The sequence below is a fragment of the Mesoplodon mirus genome (genome assembly GCF_964341445.2).
Source record: "Mesoplodon mirus genome assembly, chromosome: 7".
Classification (NCBI taxonomy): domain Eukaryota; kingdom Metazoa; phylum Chordata; class Mammalia; order Artiodactyla; family Ziphiidae; genus Mesoplodon; species Mesoplodon mirus.
Window position 1 is genome coordinate 85,584,133 of NC_138983.1, and position 19,088 is coordinate 85,603,220.

Sequence of the window (19,088 nt, forward strand, 5' to 3'; positions counted from 1 at the left end):
TAAGTACCACACTCAGACTGGTCTCCAAGGATGATTGTTTCCTGCTTCTTTCTTATGGAACTGACACCGGGTGGCCAGGCTCTCTGCTGGGAATCCTCACTGCCCAAGAGAATGGATTTTCCTTTGTTCAGGGCAGCGTTTTTCAAACTCGGCCCCATTGACTGTGGGGTAGAACAGTTCTTTGTTGTGGGGACTGTCCTATGCATTGGTGGGTGTTTAGCAGAATCCCTGCTCTCCTAGATGCCAGCAGCAGCTCCCCCTCCGGCCACTGTGACTTTGCCAAATGTCCACTGGGGGGCAAACCCAATCCTGGTTGAGAACCACTGATCTGAGGTGAGAACATTCAGTTCTGGCGTTGGCTTGAATCCTTAACAGTGTCACTGCAAGCTGAGAACGTTTTGTCACATGTTGCATCTGGGAGCTGGTCGGCTTGTATCAGCATGTCATCCACCTAACTGCCTTCCTGGAAAGTGCAGAGTTCCAGGGGTCTGATGAGACACATGGCAGTCAGGCGGGTTGGTCCCAAGGAAACTCCTGTTGCCAGGGCTACGTTTTAAAGGTGTCTGGTGCACGTGTATACATGTTCTCTCTAGTGGCTTTTCTGGAGAAATTTGCATCTGTGTATTGTGTGCTCGTATTTCCCTATCTTTCCCTCCCTCTCTGGGTCAGCTTGCTTCGCAATGTCCAAGGAGAGCAGGTTTCCTGACCACTACTCTCCTTCAGTTATTGGAGGATCTGAGCCTGATGTGCTGTGGCTCGCTGCCACGTACCATCCCATCTTCAGGCACTCTGGGACATCGCTTCCTAGGCCAGCTGCATTGCTACAAAGAAACCGGGGAATGGCTTTCTCCTGTCGGCTCAGCATGAAAGGTGCTTCTGAATGGTCTGACGGTGCCTTGCGAACCACCACCCACACAGGTGGCAGGAACTTTGGAAAGCATCCACCCCTCTGCCATGAGGCTGTCATGAGGGGGTGCAGGCTTCCCATCAGAGGCACACGCTTCCCTGTCGGGGAGTGGACACAGGGGGGTCTGAGCTGGAGGTTCCAGGCGCCTGTGCCTGGCTCATCCTGCACCCATGAACTTGGTTCTACCCCGCTGCCCACCGCCACCACTGCCAGGCGCTGCTGGGCCATCTTAGTGGCTTGCCCTTACTGGTGATCTGCGATCTGAACGCCACCTAGCGAGAAAGCTGATGGACGACTTCATCAATGAGCTGTAGGACTATGGGCAATCCTTGTCTGCTCTGGGCCCGTTTCTCCCCCTGCAGAATATTAGATTTGGCTCCATCACCATTCCCTGCAGGGTGTTCTGTGAAAGCTGACCCTGGAAGATGCTCTGTGGGGAAAAAGAGTTTTGTGGCCAAATGGGTTTGGGAAATGTGACGTCATACAGCATCTGTTTGGAGATTCATAATGTGCACAAACATTTGAGAGATTTTCCGGAATTCTCTGCACCCAGGTGTCCATGTGGCTCACTCGTCACTTTTCTGCAATGTGATTTCCCTCGAGACTTTTCCTGATCACCGAGATCTGTAGTCCCTTCTCATCTGTCCTTTACCCTGCCCCATTTGTCTTCACAGCACTTCTCATTTTCTGACATTGCATCATATTTTTATTTATTGGTTTATTTTATGTCCCCCCTCCACCCAAGATGTGCCCTCTGTGTCAGCAGGGACTTGATCCATTTGTTTGCAGATTATCCCTAGCATGTGACCCATAGTAGGTGCTCAATAAAAATGTGTTGAATGAATAGACTGTTTAACTTGGAGATTCCCAAATGGAGCTCATCAGGGACGTTTTCCCATTAAAATCCTGGGAAATGTGCTTGGGGACTCACCAGGAAGAGGGTGGCTAAAATCCTGAGGGCCGTGCTTCCTAGTACCAGCCACTTAGTTCTGAGTACACAGACAACTCGGCGTTAGACTGAAAACAAACAAAACGGACGTCATGAGAGTTGCCATCACGTGCCTTGAGGAACCAAGCCTTGTGCAAGGCTGACCCCAGGGCTGCCTCAACTGGTCTTACCTACGTGGCCCTGCTGCCGTTCTCCTGAGATGGCTTTATATGAAGATTCCTTGCAAACTATTGGTGGCGCCTGGTGAATTTTCCCAAAACACGGTTTCAGAAATGAGTGTGAGGCTAACACTTGGAGAAGTGCTTGAATCTTCAAGTTCTCCATCAGGAGACTGTGGTCTAGTCACAGCCACCACGTGGCAACTCCCCCCCACACCCCCGCCTCCACTCTGTGTCAGGTGTAGCTTTGGCACTTTGCCTGTGGTTTCCTCAGGTGCTCAAAAGTAGGAAACTCCAAGGCTTCCCTGGTGGCGCAGTGGTTGGGAGTCCGCCTGCCGATGCAGGGGACGCGGGTTCGTGCCCCGGTCCAGGAGGTTCCCACATGCCACGGAGCGGCTGGGCCCATGAGCCATGGCTGCTGGACCTGTGCATCTGGAGCCTGTGCTCCACAACGGGAGAGACCACAACAGTGAGAGGCCTGCGTACCACAAAAAAAAAAAAAAAAAAAAATTAGGAAACTCCATTTTGGTGGTGTAGAGAGGAAGGCTCAGAGGGATCCAATTATTTGCTCACGATCATCCTTCTAGGAAGCAGCAGTGCTTGGATTAAAACAAAGTCCTCCCCAGTTGAAAGCCCATCTCTCGCCCTCTGCGCTTGCATACAGAACAGGGGCTGTCCTTTTGTACCTCCACACTTAAATACTCAGCACAATTTGTCCTAGGAGCTAAATGGGCATGGCCAGGGCCCTAAAGGCAACAAATGAGACCAGTAATCCTCAGAAGGGCTCTTCGTGTACTGCCCATTTATGGCCTGTGGTTTGATTGATCCATCCATTTCCAGGGATAAAGCTGTGTCCCATTTTCAGTTTTGCTCCACAGTTGTGGGTTTAGTTTAGATTTCCCATCTCACACGTGTTCATCCAGAGCCAAGGCGTCTCAGAACATTGGGCATCAAGCAACGGAAACCCACTGCAACTCGTTTAAGCATAAGATAGGACTTTATTGAAAGTAGCCTGGGGCATCCTATAGGACAGTGAGTGAGGCCAGGCTAAGGAGAGCCCAGAACTGCCTCTTTCTCTGAAGGACTGTTTTCTCCGTGAACCTCTGCTTCACGAGTCTCCTCTTGCAGAGCAGCTTTCTCTGTGCACGTGGCTCCCTGGTGGCTTTCAAGTTGATTAGATCCAGTGCAAGTAGCCAGTCCACAATGACCATGGTCATGGTCACCCAAGGCCACGGGACCCACTTTGGGAAACACTGTTCAAGCAAGGACCCTTCCCATGGAGAGCGGGGCTTCATGCTTTGTCCCCAGAGCCCAGAACAGTACCCTGGCACATATCTGTGGAGCTCCATACTTACCTGTGGGTGGAAGCAGCTGACTTAGCTGCACACACACACCAGGCAGCGCTCTGCACTGCAGTCACAGTTGTGCTCCAACACGATCTTTATCTCAATCATCTGCTTGTGGCTCCCCTTTTCAGAACTGTAACTGGTCTGAGAAAAGTGAAAATCAAAATCGAGACCAGGTGGAGTATCCACTGTGGGCCCAGCACTGCCTGATATGATGCAAAGGCAGGGCCCGCCTTCAAGGACATGGACTACATTTAGGATCCGACCTTAAAAGGGGAATTTATTGGGAGGACACAGCATTTCTTGTGGAACCCAGGGGCAGAAGTACAGCTGGGCTTTCCAAGGCATCAGGACCAAAGACCAGAAAGTCATCAGGACACAGCTATGTCTGAGGTCTCATCCTCATGTCGGCCTCTTTCAGCAATCAGCTTCTCTCTGTGCTGAGGTACGTCCCCTGCTTCACTCACCTGTGGCCCCTTAATCCCTGGTACCACATTGCCCAACCCAGGACCTGGGAGAGATGAGCCTAGCACAGCCCAGCTTCTGATTGGTTCTCCTGGGTCAGGTGAACACATACCTATCAGCTGTGACTTGAGAGGGTGGAGGTCACATGGCACCAATATGGCTGCTGAGATTCCTCCTTTTGGGTGGGGTGGGAGTGCTGGGGGGAATTTTCTTTGCTCTTTCATAGCCCTGGGGCCAGTTAGGGCCCAAGAACAGGTGAGGTGGGTGGCTTTTGATTTTTCTCCCGTCTCTGCCTTTCTTATATTTAGTCTAAGAACAAAAACACGGCGGAGAGGAAAGGAAGGGCCAGGGTCTTCTGGTTTTTACCTTTTTAGCTTTTTCTGTAGTGAAAAGATAGAGAGCTCTGAGAAGTCTGAACCAATGAACAAGCAGGACGAGTGTGCCTTCGGGAATTTTGAGGTGAAAGTGACCTCCTGCTTTGGTTTTAATTTACTCTTGCAGATAACTTCCTTGTCTTCCTAGGCACTATTCAGGGCTCCAGCCTATTGCTACCATTCCCAGCTAACATTCTCCCTGCCTTCCTTTTAGACGGAGGTGCATCCATGCTCCATATTTTACGTACTAAACATCCATGAGCTATTCTCTGAATAACGTGAATAATTTTCTACTTGATTGTTTCCACACATACAAAACAACTAAGGTCCTTTGTGCAATTCCCACAGCACTCCTACCGTATAGGAAGAGTCCAGAAGTGTTCAGATCAAAGTGGGGGGCTGGTCTCTAATGAGTTGAAGATTGAGCCCCGTGTTGGTTTGCTAAACACAGTGATGAATTCCCACAAGCTTAGTGGCCTAAAACAACAAACGTATTCTCTCATGGGTCTGGGGGCTGGAAGCCCCAAATCAGCATCAGCTGGGCTGCAATCAAGGTTTTTCAGAAGGACCAAACTCCCTTGGATGCTCTAGGGAGGAGTCCATCCCTTGCCTCTTCCAGCTCTGGTGGCTGCTGGCATCCCTTTTTTCTTTTTCTTTTTTTTCTCGCTATGTAGGATTCCTATCTAGGGAAATACAATAATTTATATGTGCATTTTCCTGTTGATGGACATTTAAATTGTTTCCAATTTTCAATATGATTTCTTTTAAAAAAATTTTTATATACTTTTTCAAGGTTACTTTACATTTACAGTTATTACAAAATATTGGCTATATTCCCTGTGTGGTACAATACATCCTTGAGCCTATCGTACACCCAGAAGTTTACATCTCTCACCTCCCCACCCTGTATTGTACCCTCCTCCCCCTCCGCACTGGCAACCATTAGTTTGTTCTCTATATCTGTGACTCTCCTTCTTTTTTGGTATATTCGGTAGTTTGTTGTATTTTTTACATTCCATATATAGGTGATATCCTACAGTATTTGTTTTTGTTTCACTTATTTCACTTACCACAATGCCCTCCAAGTCCACCCATGTTGCTGCAAATGGCAAAATTTCATTCTTTTTTAAGGCTGAGTAGTATTCCATTGGTTATATGTACCACATCTTCTTGATCCATTCATCTCTTTTAAATTTTTTTTTTTTTTTTGCGGTACACGGGCCTCTCACTGTTGTGGCCTCCCCCGTTGCAGAGCACAGGCTCCAGATGCACAGGCTCAACGGCCATGGCTCACGGGCCCAGCCTCACCGCAGCATGTGGGATCTTCCTGGACCGGGGCACAAACCCGTGTCCCCTGCATCGGCAGGTGGACTGTCAACCACTGCGCCACCAGGGAAGCCCCTATCCATTCATCTCTTGATGACACTTAGGTTGCTTCCATATCTGGGTAATTGTAAATAATGATGCTCTGAACATTGGGGTGCATGTATCTTTTCAAATACATGTTTTTGAAAACACGTGTTTTTGTTTTTTTCGGATTTATACCCAGGAGTTGAGTTTCGAGGTCATATGGTAGTTCTATTTTTAGTTTTCTGAGAACCCTCCATACTGTTTTCCACAGTGGCTGTGCCAGTTTACATTCCTACCAACACTGTACCAGGGTTCCATTTTCTCTAAAAATTGTAAATTTTCTTCCTAGGTGTAATTGAGATGGTAGTTCAATAATAACATAAGATCAGGTGAAGTCTAAAGAAATTTTAGAAAACCTGGATAAAGTAAGAAAACATCTGTTTGCTGGCATCTGAATGTTAGAGAGACACCAAGACATGTGGGCCAAGTTCTGGAGAGAAGGGAAACACAGACGCAAGCTTGACATTTGGTGCAGCTTTTCTCCTTGGGGCATTTGCGGATTCAAATCTTACAGCCTAGGAGCTGAAAAGCCAAGGAGTTCAGAAGACTCTAACCACAGAAGCTGCTGGCATCCCTTGACTTGTAGGTGCAGCACTCTAGTCCTGCCTCTGTGGTCACTGCCTCCGCCTCTTCTTTGTATATAATCTCCTCCTGTCTCTCAGTTATAAGTACACTTACAGATGGCACTTAGGGCGAGGATAGTCTCAACTCAAAATCCTTATATCTGCAAAACTTTACCTTGTTAGGTAACATTCTCAGGTCCCAGGGATTAGAGCCTGAGATCTTTGGGGCCACCAGTCAGCCCACTGTAAGCCCTAAACGTCTTCTCTCCTGAGGAGGGTCTAGGCTGGGCAGAAACCCCGACAGACATCTACCAGAGGCCAGATTGAGAGCCCTTTTAGAAGGTCATTTCTCAGCTCATTTGGAACCTTGCTATTGCCCTTTTTTTTTTTTCTTTTCTTTTCGGTACGTGGGTCTCTCACTGTTGCGGCCTCTACCGCTGCGGAGCACAGGCTCTGGACGCACAGGCTCACCAGCCATGGCTCACGGGCCCAGCCGCTCGGTGGCATGTGGGATCCTCCCGGACCGGAGCACGAACCCGTGTCCCCTGCACTGGCAGGCAGACTCTCAACCACTGTGCCACCAAGGAAGCCCTGCCCTTTCTTTTTTCCTCCTGTTTGTCCTCAACAGGGGGAAGCATTAAGAGTAAATGAGGGGCTTCCCTGGTGGTGCAGTGGTTAAGAATCCGCCTGCCAATGCAGGGGACACAGGCTCGAGCCCTGGTCCAGGAAGATCCCACATGCCGCGGAGCAACTAAGCCCGTGCCCCACAACTACTGAGCCTGCGTTCTTGAGCCTGCGAGCCACAACTACTGAAGCCTCCATGCCTAGAGCCTGTGCTCCGCAACAAGAGAAGGCCATGGAATGAGAAGCCCGCACAACACAACAAAGAGTAACCCCTGCTCGCCACAACTAGAGAAAGCCTGGGCGCAGCAACGAAGACCCAATGCAGCCATAACTTTAAAAAAAATAATAATAAAAAAAAATAAATGCATTAGCAGATTTTGGGTTTCCTCTCATCGTTAGTGTATTGCTTTCATTCCTAAGACCCTAAAAAATTGGAAACCACTCCACTTACCAGGAACACACTTTGCAACACGGATCCAGGGGAAGCTGTTTTCTTCCGTAGACACTTCATGACCCCGGTTTCCACAACAGCAGGCACTGCTGGCTCTGCCAAGTTGCTGGAGAAGGGCACCTTATCTGCAAAGTCACGAATCCAAATGGGCCCCCACTGGCAAGGGTGGAAGGAAGTTGTTTGGCTTAGCTTCTTGGGGGATCAGAAGATTGGGAGTTCTGGGGGGGAACTGCAGGTACCTTGCTGTCCCTTGGTTACAACGTCAGGGGAAAGAAAGGTCGCTGGTAGCTTCTCAGAGCTACCAGTTGAGGGCTGTGCAGAGCGTCTTAGTAAATGCCATTTTGGTTGCAAATAACAGAAACTCAAACCGGCTGAAGCAAAAAAGGGGACATCTACGGGGAAGAAAAGATGGCTCCTGCCTGTCCAGACTCCTCAGCTTTGCTTGCCCTTTGATTCTCTAACCTTCCGCATTTCCTTTCAGTAAACTCCTTTTCTGTTTAAGTTAGCCACAGGAGATTTCTGTTGGTTGCAACCAGAGAATCTTGAGTGATACAAAAAGTCCTAGTGGAACCCAAGGGCAGGCACTGGAATGGGCCTTTCCAAGGAAAGAAACCAGGAACCAGAAAGTCATCAGGAATCAGGGCAACTTTCTGCATCAGTTGGAATGCCTTCAGCTTTTTTTTTTTTTCCTTCATGGAGCTCATAATCCATTCATTTATTCAATAAGCAATTATTGAGTATCTATCCTGTGCCAGGCAACCTGGTAGGTCTTAGAGTTCCATACAGGTATAAAATATGCCAAGACCCCTGCCCTCAAGTAGCTCACATTCTAGTGAAGATAAGACATGGAGCACATAGAGTATATTCACAACACAGAATAAGAAGAGCTATGCCATGGACACATATACACCAGCAAACATAAAATAGATAGCTAGTGGGAAGCAGCCGCACAGCACAGGGAGATCAGCTCGGCGCCCCGCGACCACCTAGAGGGGTGGGACCGGGAGGGCGGGAGGGAGGGAGACGCAAGAGGGAAGAGACATGGGAACACATGCACATGCATAACTGATTCACCCTGCCACAATGCAGAAACCGACACACCTTTGTAAAGCAACTACACTCCAACAAAGATGCAAAAAAAAAAAAAAACAAAACAAGAGCTATGCCAGAGGGATGAAGCATGACTGTCTTCAGAGACCTAGAAAGCACAGATGCAATATCCTGGTAGAGAGGGCCTGGGCAGAGAATCGCAGGTAGGTGAACCTGTGTGCACAGAGAACATGGTATGTATGAGAAGCTGCAAGTTTTCAACATCCGTGGAGCAAAAGAGTTCTTGCAAAAGTAGTGGGAGACGTGGCTGAAGAAATTGGTTGAGGATGAAGCATAAAAAACCCACTGAAGTGTGATCTTTTTATCCTGAGGAGGCATGGGGGAGCCATGGAAGATTTTTAATCTGTTTGAGGACATGGTCAATTCTCTGGGTTTCAGAAAAGTCCCTCTGGAGTCTGGGATGTGGTGAAAGCTGGGCTGGACCTTTCACCACCGGGCATGCTCAGTCGCTCAGGAAAGGTTTTCGCTCTGCCTTGGGAAATTTTTCACGCCTCTCTGGCAGCGGAGCTCGCCCCGCCCACGGCTTCTCCTCACTGGATTGGTTGAACTCAGGGAGGCTACCAGGAGGCCCAGTTGACCTCCCAACTCCACACCCCCGCCCCCGCCCGTTAACGCTCTGGGCGCGCGCTGCCTTCAGCTTTAAATAACAGAAACCTGGATGTGGGTAGATGGTAAAAATTTGGAGCCCCTCCCAAATGAACTCTAGCCATGTGGCTTGCTTTGTCTGATGAGATGTTGGCAAACACATGGCAGGTGGAGACTTGAAAAGTGTGCTTTGGGGCTTTCTCTCTCCTGTTGCTCTTGGAAACCTGTACCCACCACACGTGGCCTGGTCTGGCCTGCTGGGTGATGAGGGACCACACCAGGCAGAATCCGACGTCCCAGCTGAGGCCTTTCTAGACCAGGGTTTCTCATTCTCGGTACTATTGACATATTGGATCAAATAAGTCTTGGTTGTGGGCAGCTGTTCTGTGCACTGCAGGATGTTTAGCAGCATCCCTGGCCTCTACCCCGAGATGATAGTATCACCCCCACCCCAGTTTAACAACCAAAGTGTGTCCAGACATTGCCAAATGCCCCCTGGGTGGCAAAATGCCCCCAGTTGAGAACCACTGTCCTAACCCAGCTTGCCTGGCAATGACCAGGCAGGCATGTATGAAGCCACCCTAAACTAGCCCCAGCCAAACCAGCCAGACCAGTACAAGTGGCCAGATTGATGCCTGGAATCATGAGAACTAATAGTCGCCATTTTAAGTCACTAACTTTTGAGTGGTTGGCTCCACAGCACAAAGAGGTACATCTGACCACAGTGGCTTAAACTGATAGGATTTATTTATTTTTACAACAGGATGTACAGAGGTAGGCAGTTCAGGTACAGTGCAGAGCACAGTGATGCCACTAGGCTCCCACCCAGGCTTTTCATGTCTTTACACTCCATTGTCCTTTGAGGTGGGCTTTGGTCTCTTGCTTGTTACCTGGTGATCCCCAACATGGCTGCTCCAGCTCCAAGTCCGAGCTCCAGGAGAGGAAAAGGAGACAAGGCAAAGGGACAAAGAGAAAAACTTTCTCCTAGCAAAGCCTTCCCTTTAATTCCAGAAGGGAAGCCCTGCCCAGGGCCTTCACCTGCATGTCACTGGCCAGAACTGAACAACACAGCCAGGTCTAGCTGCAAGGGAGGCTGGGAAATGAGGGCATTTCGCGTGCTGCTTATACAGTAGAGGGAGGCAATGACTAAGGGGCTTGTAGTGTCTGCTGCACTGTCTCTCTGGGGGTCATCTTGGTTTCTTCTTCTTTTTTTTTTTTTTTTTTGCCACACGGTGTGGCTTATGGGATCCTAGCTCCCTGATCAGGGATTGAGTCCGGGCCCTTGGCAGTGAAAGCACAGGGTGGACGGCCAGGGAATTCCCTGGGTCTTGGTTTCTTGTCTCTACCTGTTGCTTATCTATCCTGGCCATCTCTTTCTAAGACTGGCTTTGTTTCTCCAAACACAGTGGGAGAAATGGCCACCCCAGCTGGGAACTGCATCAAGACTTTCAGCTCCGGACCATTAATGACCCATGTGGTAACTCCGTGTCCCACTTCCAAATATCAAGGGCACAGGTGCTGATTGGCCCAGCTTGGGTTAGAAGAGAAACCTGATTGGTCTGGCTTGGGTAGACTATCTACTGATCAGCCAGTCAGGTGTGGCCAAGAGAGCAGCAGTAGGTAGGGTAAACCTGGTTGGGGAATGTGCATTCTCAGAGAAAGGGGTGTGTGGCTGAGGAGACACCTAAAGAACCATCTAGTTCAAGGAGTGAAGAAAGGACATTGCCATTGTGGGTTGCAATGTTGATACGATAAAGATTAACACGTCCTTTGAAAGACCTCAAATACAGTGGAGTCACATAGGCATTACATTTAACTTATGCAAATTCAAATATTTGTATTCAACCAAAGTATTTTTTTTTCCCACACAATTTGGCTTCCAAACATGAGCCAGCTACTTAACTACTGCCTGACCAAGTGATCTTTTCTGGTGCTGGAGATTGCTGTTTTGGATTTTGGGGATATGGTACAGTATAAGTAATATGTTCTTTATGGAAAACTGCTGGGATTTTCAAGATTATTTTTAAGGTCAGGTGATGCTCACCCTTCTCACTGTGTAAGAAGTACCTTCAGTGGAAGATCATGCAAATCATTTTTCCCATTTCCTTCTAGTTTTAATCAGTATAAAGAATGCATTTGGTTTTAAAATATCAAAATACTTTTATTGTGCCTTTTTAAAAATAAAAAATAAATGATATTCATGGCTTCTGGCTCTTCCTCCTGTTTTGTTTGGTGGTCTCTGGCCGTACAAGAAAGGCAGGGAGAGAACAGATGGCTGGAGAGAAGGCAAAAATGAGGGTCTCTTCAAACACCACGGGAAAGGGGTGTGTCCACCTGGGCAGTGTGTGTTCTTTGATGACTGGGTACTTGGTCTGTCCTGATGGCCTGTGACTTGACCTACTGGGCTGTCTTGGTGCGGCAGAATGGACAGCGTGAGATGGAGTTAGAAACCTGGGTTCCAGACCCAATTCTTGAATTTACTAGCTGTGTGACTTTAGATGGGCCATTTAACCTCCCTGGGCCTCAGCTTCCTCATTTGTAAAATGAGGAACATAATGCTATTTACCTCCCAGGGCTTGAGAGAGGATTAGACGAGAAGTGTTTTGAACACCGCAGAGCGCCATATAAACATGACTCACTGTTATGGAAGCGATAAAACTGGTTGCTGTTCACATTTATTATAATAAATTCAGATATAAATGCAGTATACCATGGCCCCAACAGCCCATTCTGTCCTGTGGCCCCAGTACACGCCCTGGGTTTTCTCAACTGCGGGCTTCTCAGAGCTCCTTGGAGGTGTGACATTTGGGTTTGTCACTACCCAAACACATAATTGCATCTACCAGGCCTAGGAGTCTGAATTTCAAACTTATTCTTCATATGCCTGTGTATGTTTACATTCATAATATCTGTGAAAAGAAGCCCTCTCCTCACACACTCCAAAATACAGTATTGTGCAAAATACCAGTCTAGGAAGCAACATACTAGGGTAGCAACCTTTAATGTCCTAAAAAAGCATCTTAGTAGTTGGACGCAGAAGAGTTACACTGACTCACGGAGGATCATGCGAGGCCCAGCGGGGCGACGTTTCTAGTTCCTTCCACCAGGTTTAGAAAACAGAAGGCTCTGGCTGGATTTGCTGGACATTTCTCTCTTCAGCATCTCCCTTCCTTGGTCCATCTTTGGGGTGCCTTTTCTGGCTCCAACCTACAACAAGCAAGAGCAACAAATGCCCAAACTCTATAATTGTAGGGAGATCCCCAAATATTTCTCAAATGGCACTTTTTTTTACTCAAAATAAAATCTTTGTTGTAAAAAATATTTATATACACACATAGATGTGAGCAAAACGAAGGTAAAATGATCCACCATTATCACACTACCCACAGGTAACCTTATTCACATTTTGGTGTACACTCTTCCAGATACACAGATAACGTTTTCTTCTTACATTTGCATCTTTTTTTGAACCAGGAGTTTCTGATGATAGGCAATTTCATTGGGATGGACTTTCTCTCGAAAAGCTGTTACTGAACTGAATGCCTTATGTCTTAGGAGGGTAAAATGCAGCATACTCTAGGGGGTCTGTCTAACCCTTTTCTGAGCACTACTCCTGGATCCAGGCAGCCATGTGTGTGACTCTGTCCCTGGTCATAGCTGATCGGGCACTTGGCACGGGCTGGGCTTTTAAGATGGTCACTCCCAGGATTTGGGGTTATGGGCTCTAAGATGCTACTTGCTTCCTGGGCTGGTCCTTTGAACTGGGGGACCATGAGGTCATTCCTTCCTGTCACATGACTGGAGAGAGCAGAGATCAGGGGAGCCACACAGAGACACAGAGAGGAGATACGGCCTGTGTGTGCGTGTGCGCATGCTTGTGTGTGTGTAAAAGAGATGATGCCTGAGATCTGATGGCTTACCAGTTCTATTTCGAGGCCAGGCTCTCTTTCAGCTCCCAGTTTTTATGAGGCACTCAACCCTATATCCTTAAAAAAGCCCCCTCCCCCTCCCTTTTTTTTTTTGCGGTACACGGGCCTCTCAGTGTTGTGGCCTCTCCCGTTGCAGAGCACAGGCTCCGGACGTGCAGGCTCAGTGGCCATGGCTCACAGGCCCAGCCGCTCCGTGGCATGTGGGATCTTCCCAGACCAGGGCAAGAACCCGTGTCCCCTGTATCGGCAGGCAGACTGTCAACCACTGCGCCACCAGGGAAGCCCCAGGTGGTTCTTATCGGCCAACTTGGGGAAAACCTTCTTCTAAGACTTTGTGGCTGAAAATGTAGTCTGCAGAGCTGTGCTATCGGTACCAGCTGGGAGCTGTTCAGAAATGCAGAATCCCAGGCTCCCCCGACCCGAGACCTGCTGAGTCACAATCTGCATTTCAACAACATCCCCATATGATCCGTGGACACCTTTGAGTTGAGAGGCGCCACTGTAAAGTATCCTCTAATTGGCTGGTTTCTGGAAAAGTAAGTAGCCGTTTTGGCCATGTGTTTCCCCTGATATGCATGAAGAGAAAGCAAAAGACTGAAATACTATTGGTTGGTCTTGCACTCACTGAGACACAAACCAGGACCCGCAGTAACGACTGGGATTTGTATCAATAAAATCAGCTGCGGTATATAAACAAAGTACCATTTCTAGACATTTCAATAACCTTGCCTCTTCAAGTTGATCTTCAAGTTGATCTCTGAGTTTTAGGATTCAAGCTTCATGTTAATTCCTCCTACATGATTCACCCTCTTTAATTAATTTAGCTCCCAACAAGGAGTTGCTGAGATTTCTCCATCTAAGTACATGCCCTCTGTTTCTCATAGGAAAGCCCATTTCATCAGTTTCCAGTAGTAAAGAGAAGGACGGGGACCACCTTACCGATTTCTCTCCCATTAGCCGCTTGACTCTGGCTTTCAGCTTCTCCTCTTGCTGTAGCCTTTCCTCGGTCAGCTTCTCCTTCTCTGCCAGATGCTGCCGTAACTCTTCTTGCAGCAAATACTGCTGAGTTTCCCGAGAACTGTTAATCTTCATCTGAAATGAGGGGAAGGGGAACTGCAGCTGATGGGGGACAGGACTAACGCAGGAGTCATTTCCACTACCTTTGGGGGCGGGACAAAGGTTCACGCAACTTTCTTCAAAACACAGAAAAATGATGCTTAGCTTAGTAACTAATAGCGAAGTAGTAGAGCATCGAGGTTAAGAGCTCAGGCTCTAGATCTAGATAGAATCTCAGCTCTAGTTCTTTCTAGACACTTCTTCGTATAGAAAATAAGCGGGTGAACTAAGGCAGGCCGTCTTCCTCCTCTTTCATCCCTGCCGGCCGCTTGGGTGCGGGATTCCCTGGAGAGCACGGGCCCGTGAAGGGGCTCTGCAGCACGCCTACCTGACCTACTGCCCTTTCCAAATTGGCTTTAATGAGGTTTTCTCTGTTCCTCATTTCTTGCAGCTGAAGCAATTTCCTTCTGGAATCCTCCCGAAGCTTCTCTTCCACCTGAAAGGATAATGAAAGCGTGGGCTTGCTGCTAATGTGATCATCATGCCCTCTGGGGAAACTCTTCTGGGGGGGCTAATGGCAGTGGGGGAGCCCCTGAGGGGTAGGGACAGCTGCAGCCCAGCAGCAGGGGTCACAGGCATGCACAGGGTGGAGGCAAACTCACAGGGAGTTGCCCCCTACGGGAAAGGGCCGAGCTCTGCACCCGGGGCTCAACTATGTTCTACCGCACACTCCCATCCCAGCTCGGTCCCTAACAAGCCGTAAGACACTCGGAAAGTTATTTCACTGCTCCGTGACTCAGTGTCCTCATCTGTCAAATGGGGATGATGATACTAGTATCACTGCATAGAGTTATTGTGGGGATTCGATGTTTGGAATAGTGCTTAAGGGCTCTGTGAGAGTGTTAAGTACTGTTGTAACCTATGAAAGGTGGACGGGAATGTCCGCCGTACAGTCTCGTTCTCATAACTCGTGATGGGTACTTGGAAATGTTATGATTGGGTTTATTTTCATAACTGTTTGTCGTCACCACTTTGAGCACACTCACTGGGGTAACCTCTCTGGAGGCTTGCGAAAGCAATGTCTATTAAGAATTGCAGCCTGCAAACGAAGGCATTTAAAGTGGAGAAGCTTGCCTACTTTTCCCCCCTTGCTTGGGTAACAGTCAACGCACGGTAAGCTTGGGCGAGCTCCACGCTACCCTTGGCTGGCCAGTGTAGGCCTCGCAGCTGCTCAATTCTTGGATGCACCTGCTGAGCCCTGGGCCCTGGCACTAACAGGAAATGAGGCAAACTCTCGTAAATAAATGGAAAGTTTTTGTGCTGAAACAAATTCACAGGCTGTTTTTTTAGGGATCTGAAGAGGGGGATCACAGGGATGTAATAAAAGACCCAGAAAAGCCCTTAAGAGCTTTCTTCTGAGTAGTGTGGTCCAGTGGAAGAGCCTCTACCCAGCTCCGTTACCTTGGAAAAGTCATCTAAGCTCTCTGGGCCTTAGTTTTCTCCCAGGTCTAAACATGCTCTGACTTCTATGTCAGCAGCCTTTTTCATGTGCTGCAAAAGCCAAGTCCAGCCTTGGACTCTGCCCCTGTTTGTGTTCTGCATGAACAGCCCCCGTTCCCGTCCCCAAGCCTCAGAGTCACCCTCAGCGTCCGCCCTGCTCCCTGTCTCACACTCGGGGGTCTCACGCCTGTCCACCAACCCCTCTCACATGCAAGCTGGACTGTGACAACTGGCCTCCTCGCCTCGAGTTTAGTTTCTTCCAGTGCTATCTTAACGGTACTGTGAGAGTTACACAGCTGTAAGGCAGCTCTGTCCAACAGAACTTTCTGCAGCGGTACAGGTACTCTGAGCGAGCCTGTGTTGTCTAATACGGCAGCCACCAGCCACATCTGGGGATCGAGCACTCGAAATGGGGCTGGTGTGACGGAGGAACTGAACTAAAAATTTTAGTTTTCATTAATTTCAGTGTAAACAGTAGCATGTGGCTGTTTGCTACGCCAGCGTCACTGAAGTCAGACGAACCTGGAGTCAGACAAAACCGACTGTGCCATTGGGCTAGTTACTTTACTAGTAACTAGTAGCCTTGACTTTCTCATCTGTAAAATGGAGAGGATGATTTCTAGATCACAGCGCTGTTGTGAAGATGAAGAGATGAAATGTTCAAGGGAACGCCTAGTACGTGAGAAATTGTAACTATCATTTTCACCCTGATTACTGTCCACGAATGTCATTGCATCAGTCACTTGTTCAGAAGCCTTAGTAGCTCCCCACTGCCTGTGTGGTACAGAGCCCAAGCGCCTGAAGTAAGGCAAAACACCAAACCAGGGATTCAAGAAGCCCCTACGAACTCTGAACGAGGTAAATAAAACTGAATCCACACCTAGATAAACCATAATAAAACTGCTGGAAATCAAGGGAAAAGACAATGTTAAAAGCAACCGGAGAAAAAGACAGATTATGCAAAGGTACAACAGTTAGGCTTACAGATGACTTCTAAATAGGAATAATAGGAGCCACAAGACAATAGTGACATATCTAATGCTGTATCTAATGTGCTGAAAGAAAAGAATTGCCTTTGTAGAATTCAATACGCAGTCAAATGTGTTTTAAGAATGAGGGTTAAATATACATCTCCAGACAGACACACAGGCACATCTGAGAATTTGTCATCAGCAGAGCCACAATGAGGGAAAACATTAAAGGGTATTCTTCAGACACAAGAAAAATGAACCCAGGTGGGTGATCAGAGATGCAGAAAAGATAAACAACAGTAAGGGTAATGTGGGGATATGATACTGACTATATAAAAACACTAATAATGTCTGGTGGGGTTTTAACTATCAAGAGGAGTTTAGAAAATGACAGCAATGGCTTATAAATCTGGAGGGGGTAAGTGAAGTTAAGGTGTTTGAAACTCATTGCACTGTCAAGGAGAAGGGCATAATTATCAACTACTATTGCCTCTTGGTAAGTTAAGAATGCAGGGCTTCCCTGGTGGCGCAGTGGTTGAGAGTCCGCCTGCCGATGCAGGGGACATGGGTTCGTATTCCGGTGCGGGAGGATCCCACATGCCACGGAGCGGCTGGGCCCGTGAGCCATGGCCGCTGAGCCTGTGCATCCGGAGCCTGTGCTCCACTACGGGAGAGGCCACAACAGTGAGAGGCCCGTGTACCACAAAAAAAAAAAAAAGAATGCATTTTGTAGTCTTCAGGATGACTACTAAGAGAATAGTAGAAGAGTGAAAAACTTAATTAATGTGTGATTTTGGTGAGTCAAGGATGAAAGCTATTGTCTTACTATTACTAAAAGAATAGTAAAAAAGTGAAATATTTCCAAGCTAATAGAGGGGGAAAGTGGAATAAGAGAAAACCATCCACTCAGAAGGAGGCAAGAAAGGAGAGAAAAAGGAACATACCACAGATGGTACATCTGGTATTGAGCAAGAAGGTAGATTTAAACCCCAGTACACGAGTCATTACATGATATAAATGGACTAAAAGTCAAAATTGTCAAACTGGATTTTGTAAAAATGATACGCTATTTGGAAGGCATATGTCCAAACCTTAAGACAAAAATTGACAGAGAACGTATGAAAAAGATATGGTATGAAAACTCTAACAAACAGAAAGCCAGTGATGAAGCTAAATGACAAAGGAGAAGTTAAGGGAGAAACACTACTAGAGATGAAAAGGGACATCTCATGATGATCTAAAGTTTTGCTCTACAGGAAGTATTAGGATTCTAAATTTATATGCACCTAGTAACACAGCCTCAAAATATATAAAGCAAACATCGTTCATATTAAAAGAAGAAACACACAAATGACAAACATGTTGAGATTTTTAAAAACATTCTCAATGATGGAACAAAAAGATAAAAAAAATCAATATGAGAATTTAAGTTAGAACAACATCATTGGCAAACTTGATTTAATGGATCAATTCTTTCTTAGATAATTTCACAATTAAGATCTGAAGGCAGTCTAGGGTTGTGGTTACACACAGGAGCTTTGGAGTCAGGCAGACCTGGATTCAAGTTCTGCCACAACTACTTTATGCAAGTGAACTTGGATAACTTCCTTCACCTCTGTGAGCCTCAGTTTCCCCAACTGTAAAGTGGGGTTAATACCAGTATAGACCGCATGGGGTCATTGTGAGGATGAACAGAGATGATGCAGGTGGAGTGCTTGCCCCAGAGTGGTTCCCAGGCCGACCTGTCCCTGCCATACCTTGCTCTTTTCCCGCAGCGTCATAGAGATCAGGCTCTGCTCGGTACTGCTCCTTTTCAGCTCCACCCTGAGCTTCCTCATTTCTTTTTCCATGTCATGGATTTGCTGAAAGAGTTCCAACAACAGGGAAGTCAACTTCACAACTCATTTCATCCGGTTCATTAAGGCAGAAACCTAGTCTGAGATTCGCTTCATTCTTTCCCTTGGGGGACAATTCCACATCTTTGAGGCAAAGTAGACTTTCTTTCAACGGATGCAATGAAAGGGCTGGGTGAGGGAAAATTTGAGTTTCTTTTGAAGATCAGCATGGATCCTGGATTAAACAGTACAAGATACCTATCCACTCATTAGAATCTCTTTCCTTGGGGTATATTTTTGAGTTCAATCTAAATAAGGGCTGTTTGGAAGACACAATGGGCACAGTTTGGAAGAAAAGAACAATGACATTTTTCTTTTTTCTCATTTGAGGCAGAGAAGTGTGCTCCTGACAGAGAGAAGAACACACGTCTCCTGCCCCCGTCCCAGGCACCGTCCTTCCCAACGGATGGAAAACGTATGCCTGGTGATGTGCACGAGGGTTCGGGCCGGTACAGGGGGTGAACATTTACATTGAGTGGTCATCTTTTCATTGTATTGATTTTTATGTTCACCTTCCATAGAAGGCCAGTGATACATTTGCTTTTTGTTTTTATGAATTGTTGTAAAATTGAATGTATTTAAGCAAAAATACTTCAAGAAGAGTTGTGTTAATAGCAGTGCCCAGGGCTGTGATAAAACTTGTGACAGTGGATCATGAAAGTCTGGGCATCACAAGTCCAGGGGTAGGGACCACGGTGAATTTCTAGCAGCATATGGTGGCCACCTCCCATCCCTTTCCCCAGGGGAAACCTGATGACGGGCCTTGAGCCAACTGCCCAGAAAATCTGGGGAGAG

General features: G+C 47.4%; 1 protein-coding gene across 1 annotated transcript in view; it reads right to left on the reverse strand.

Moving 5' to 3' along the window:
• Positions 1-11,189: 11,189 nt before the first annotated feature.
• Positions 11,190-19,088, reverse strand: part of LOC309808842 (uncharacterized protein) — a gene marked incomplete at its 5' end in the record, with an annotated part of 172,158 nt that continues 164,259 nt past the window's right edge. The window contains 3 exons of the mRNA XM_082629414.1: positions 11,190-12,149; positions 13,811-13,963; positions 14,316-14,423. Coding sequence (XP_082485540.1) covers positions 12,033-12,149; positions 13,811-13,963; positions 14,316-14,423 — 378 coding nt within the window. The 3' untranslated portion in view covers positions 11,190-12,032. The remainder of the gene's footprint in view (positions 12,150-13,810; positions 13,964-14,315; positions 14,424-19,088) is intronic.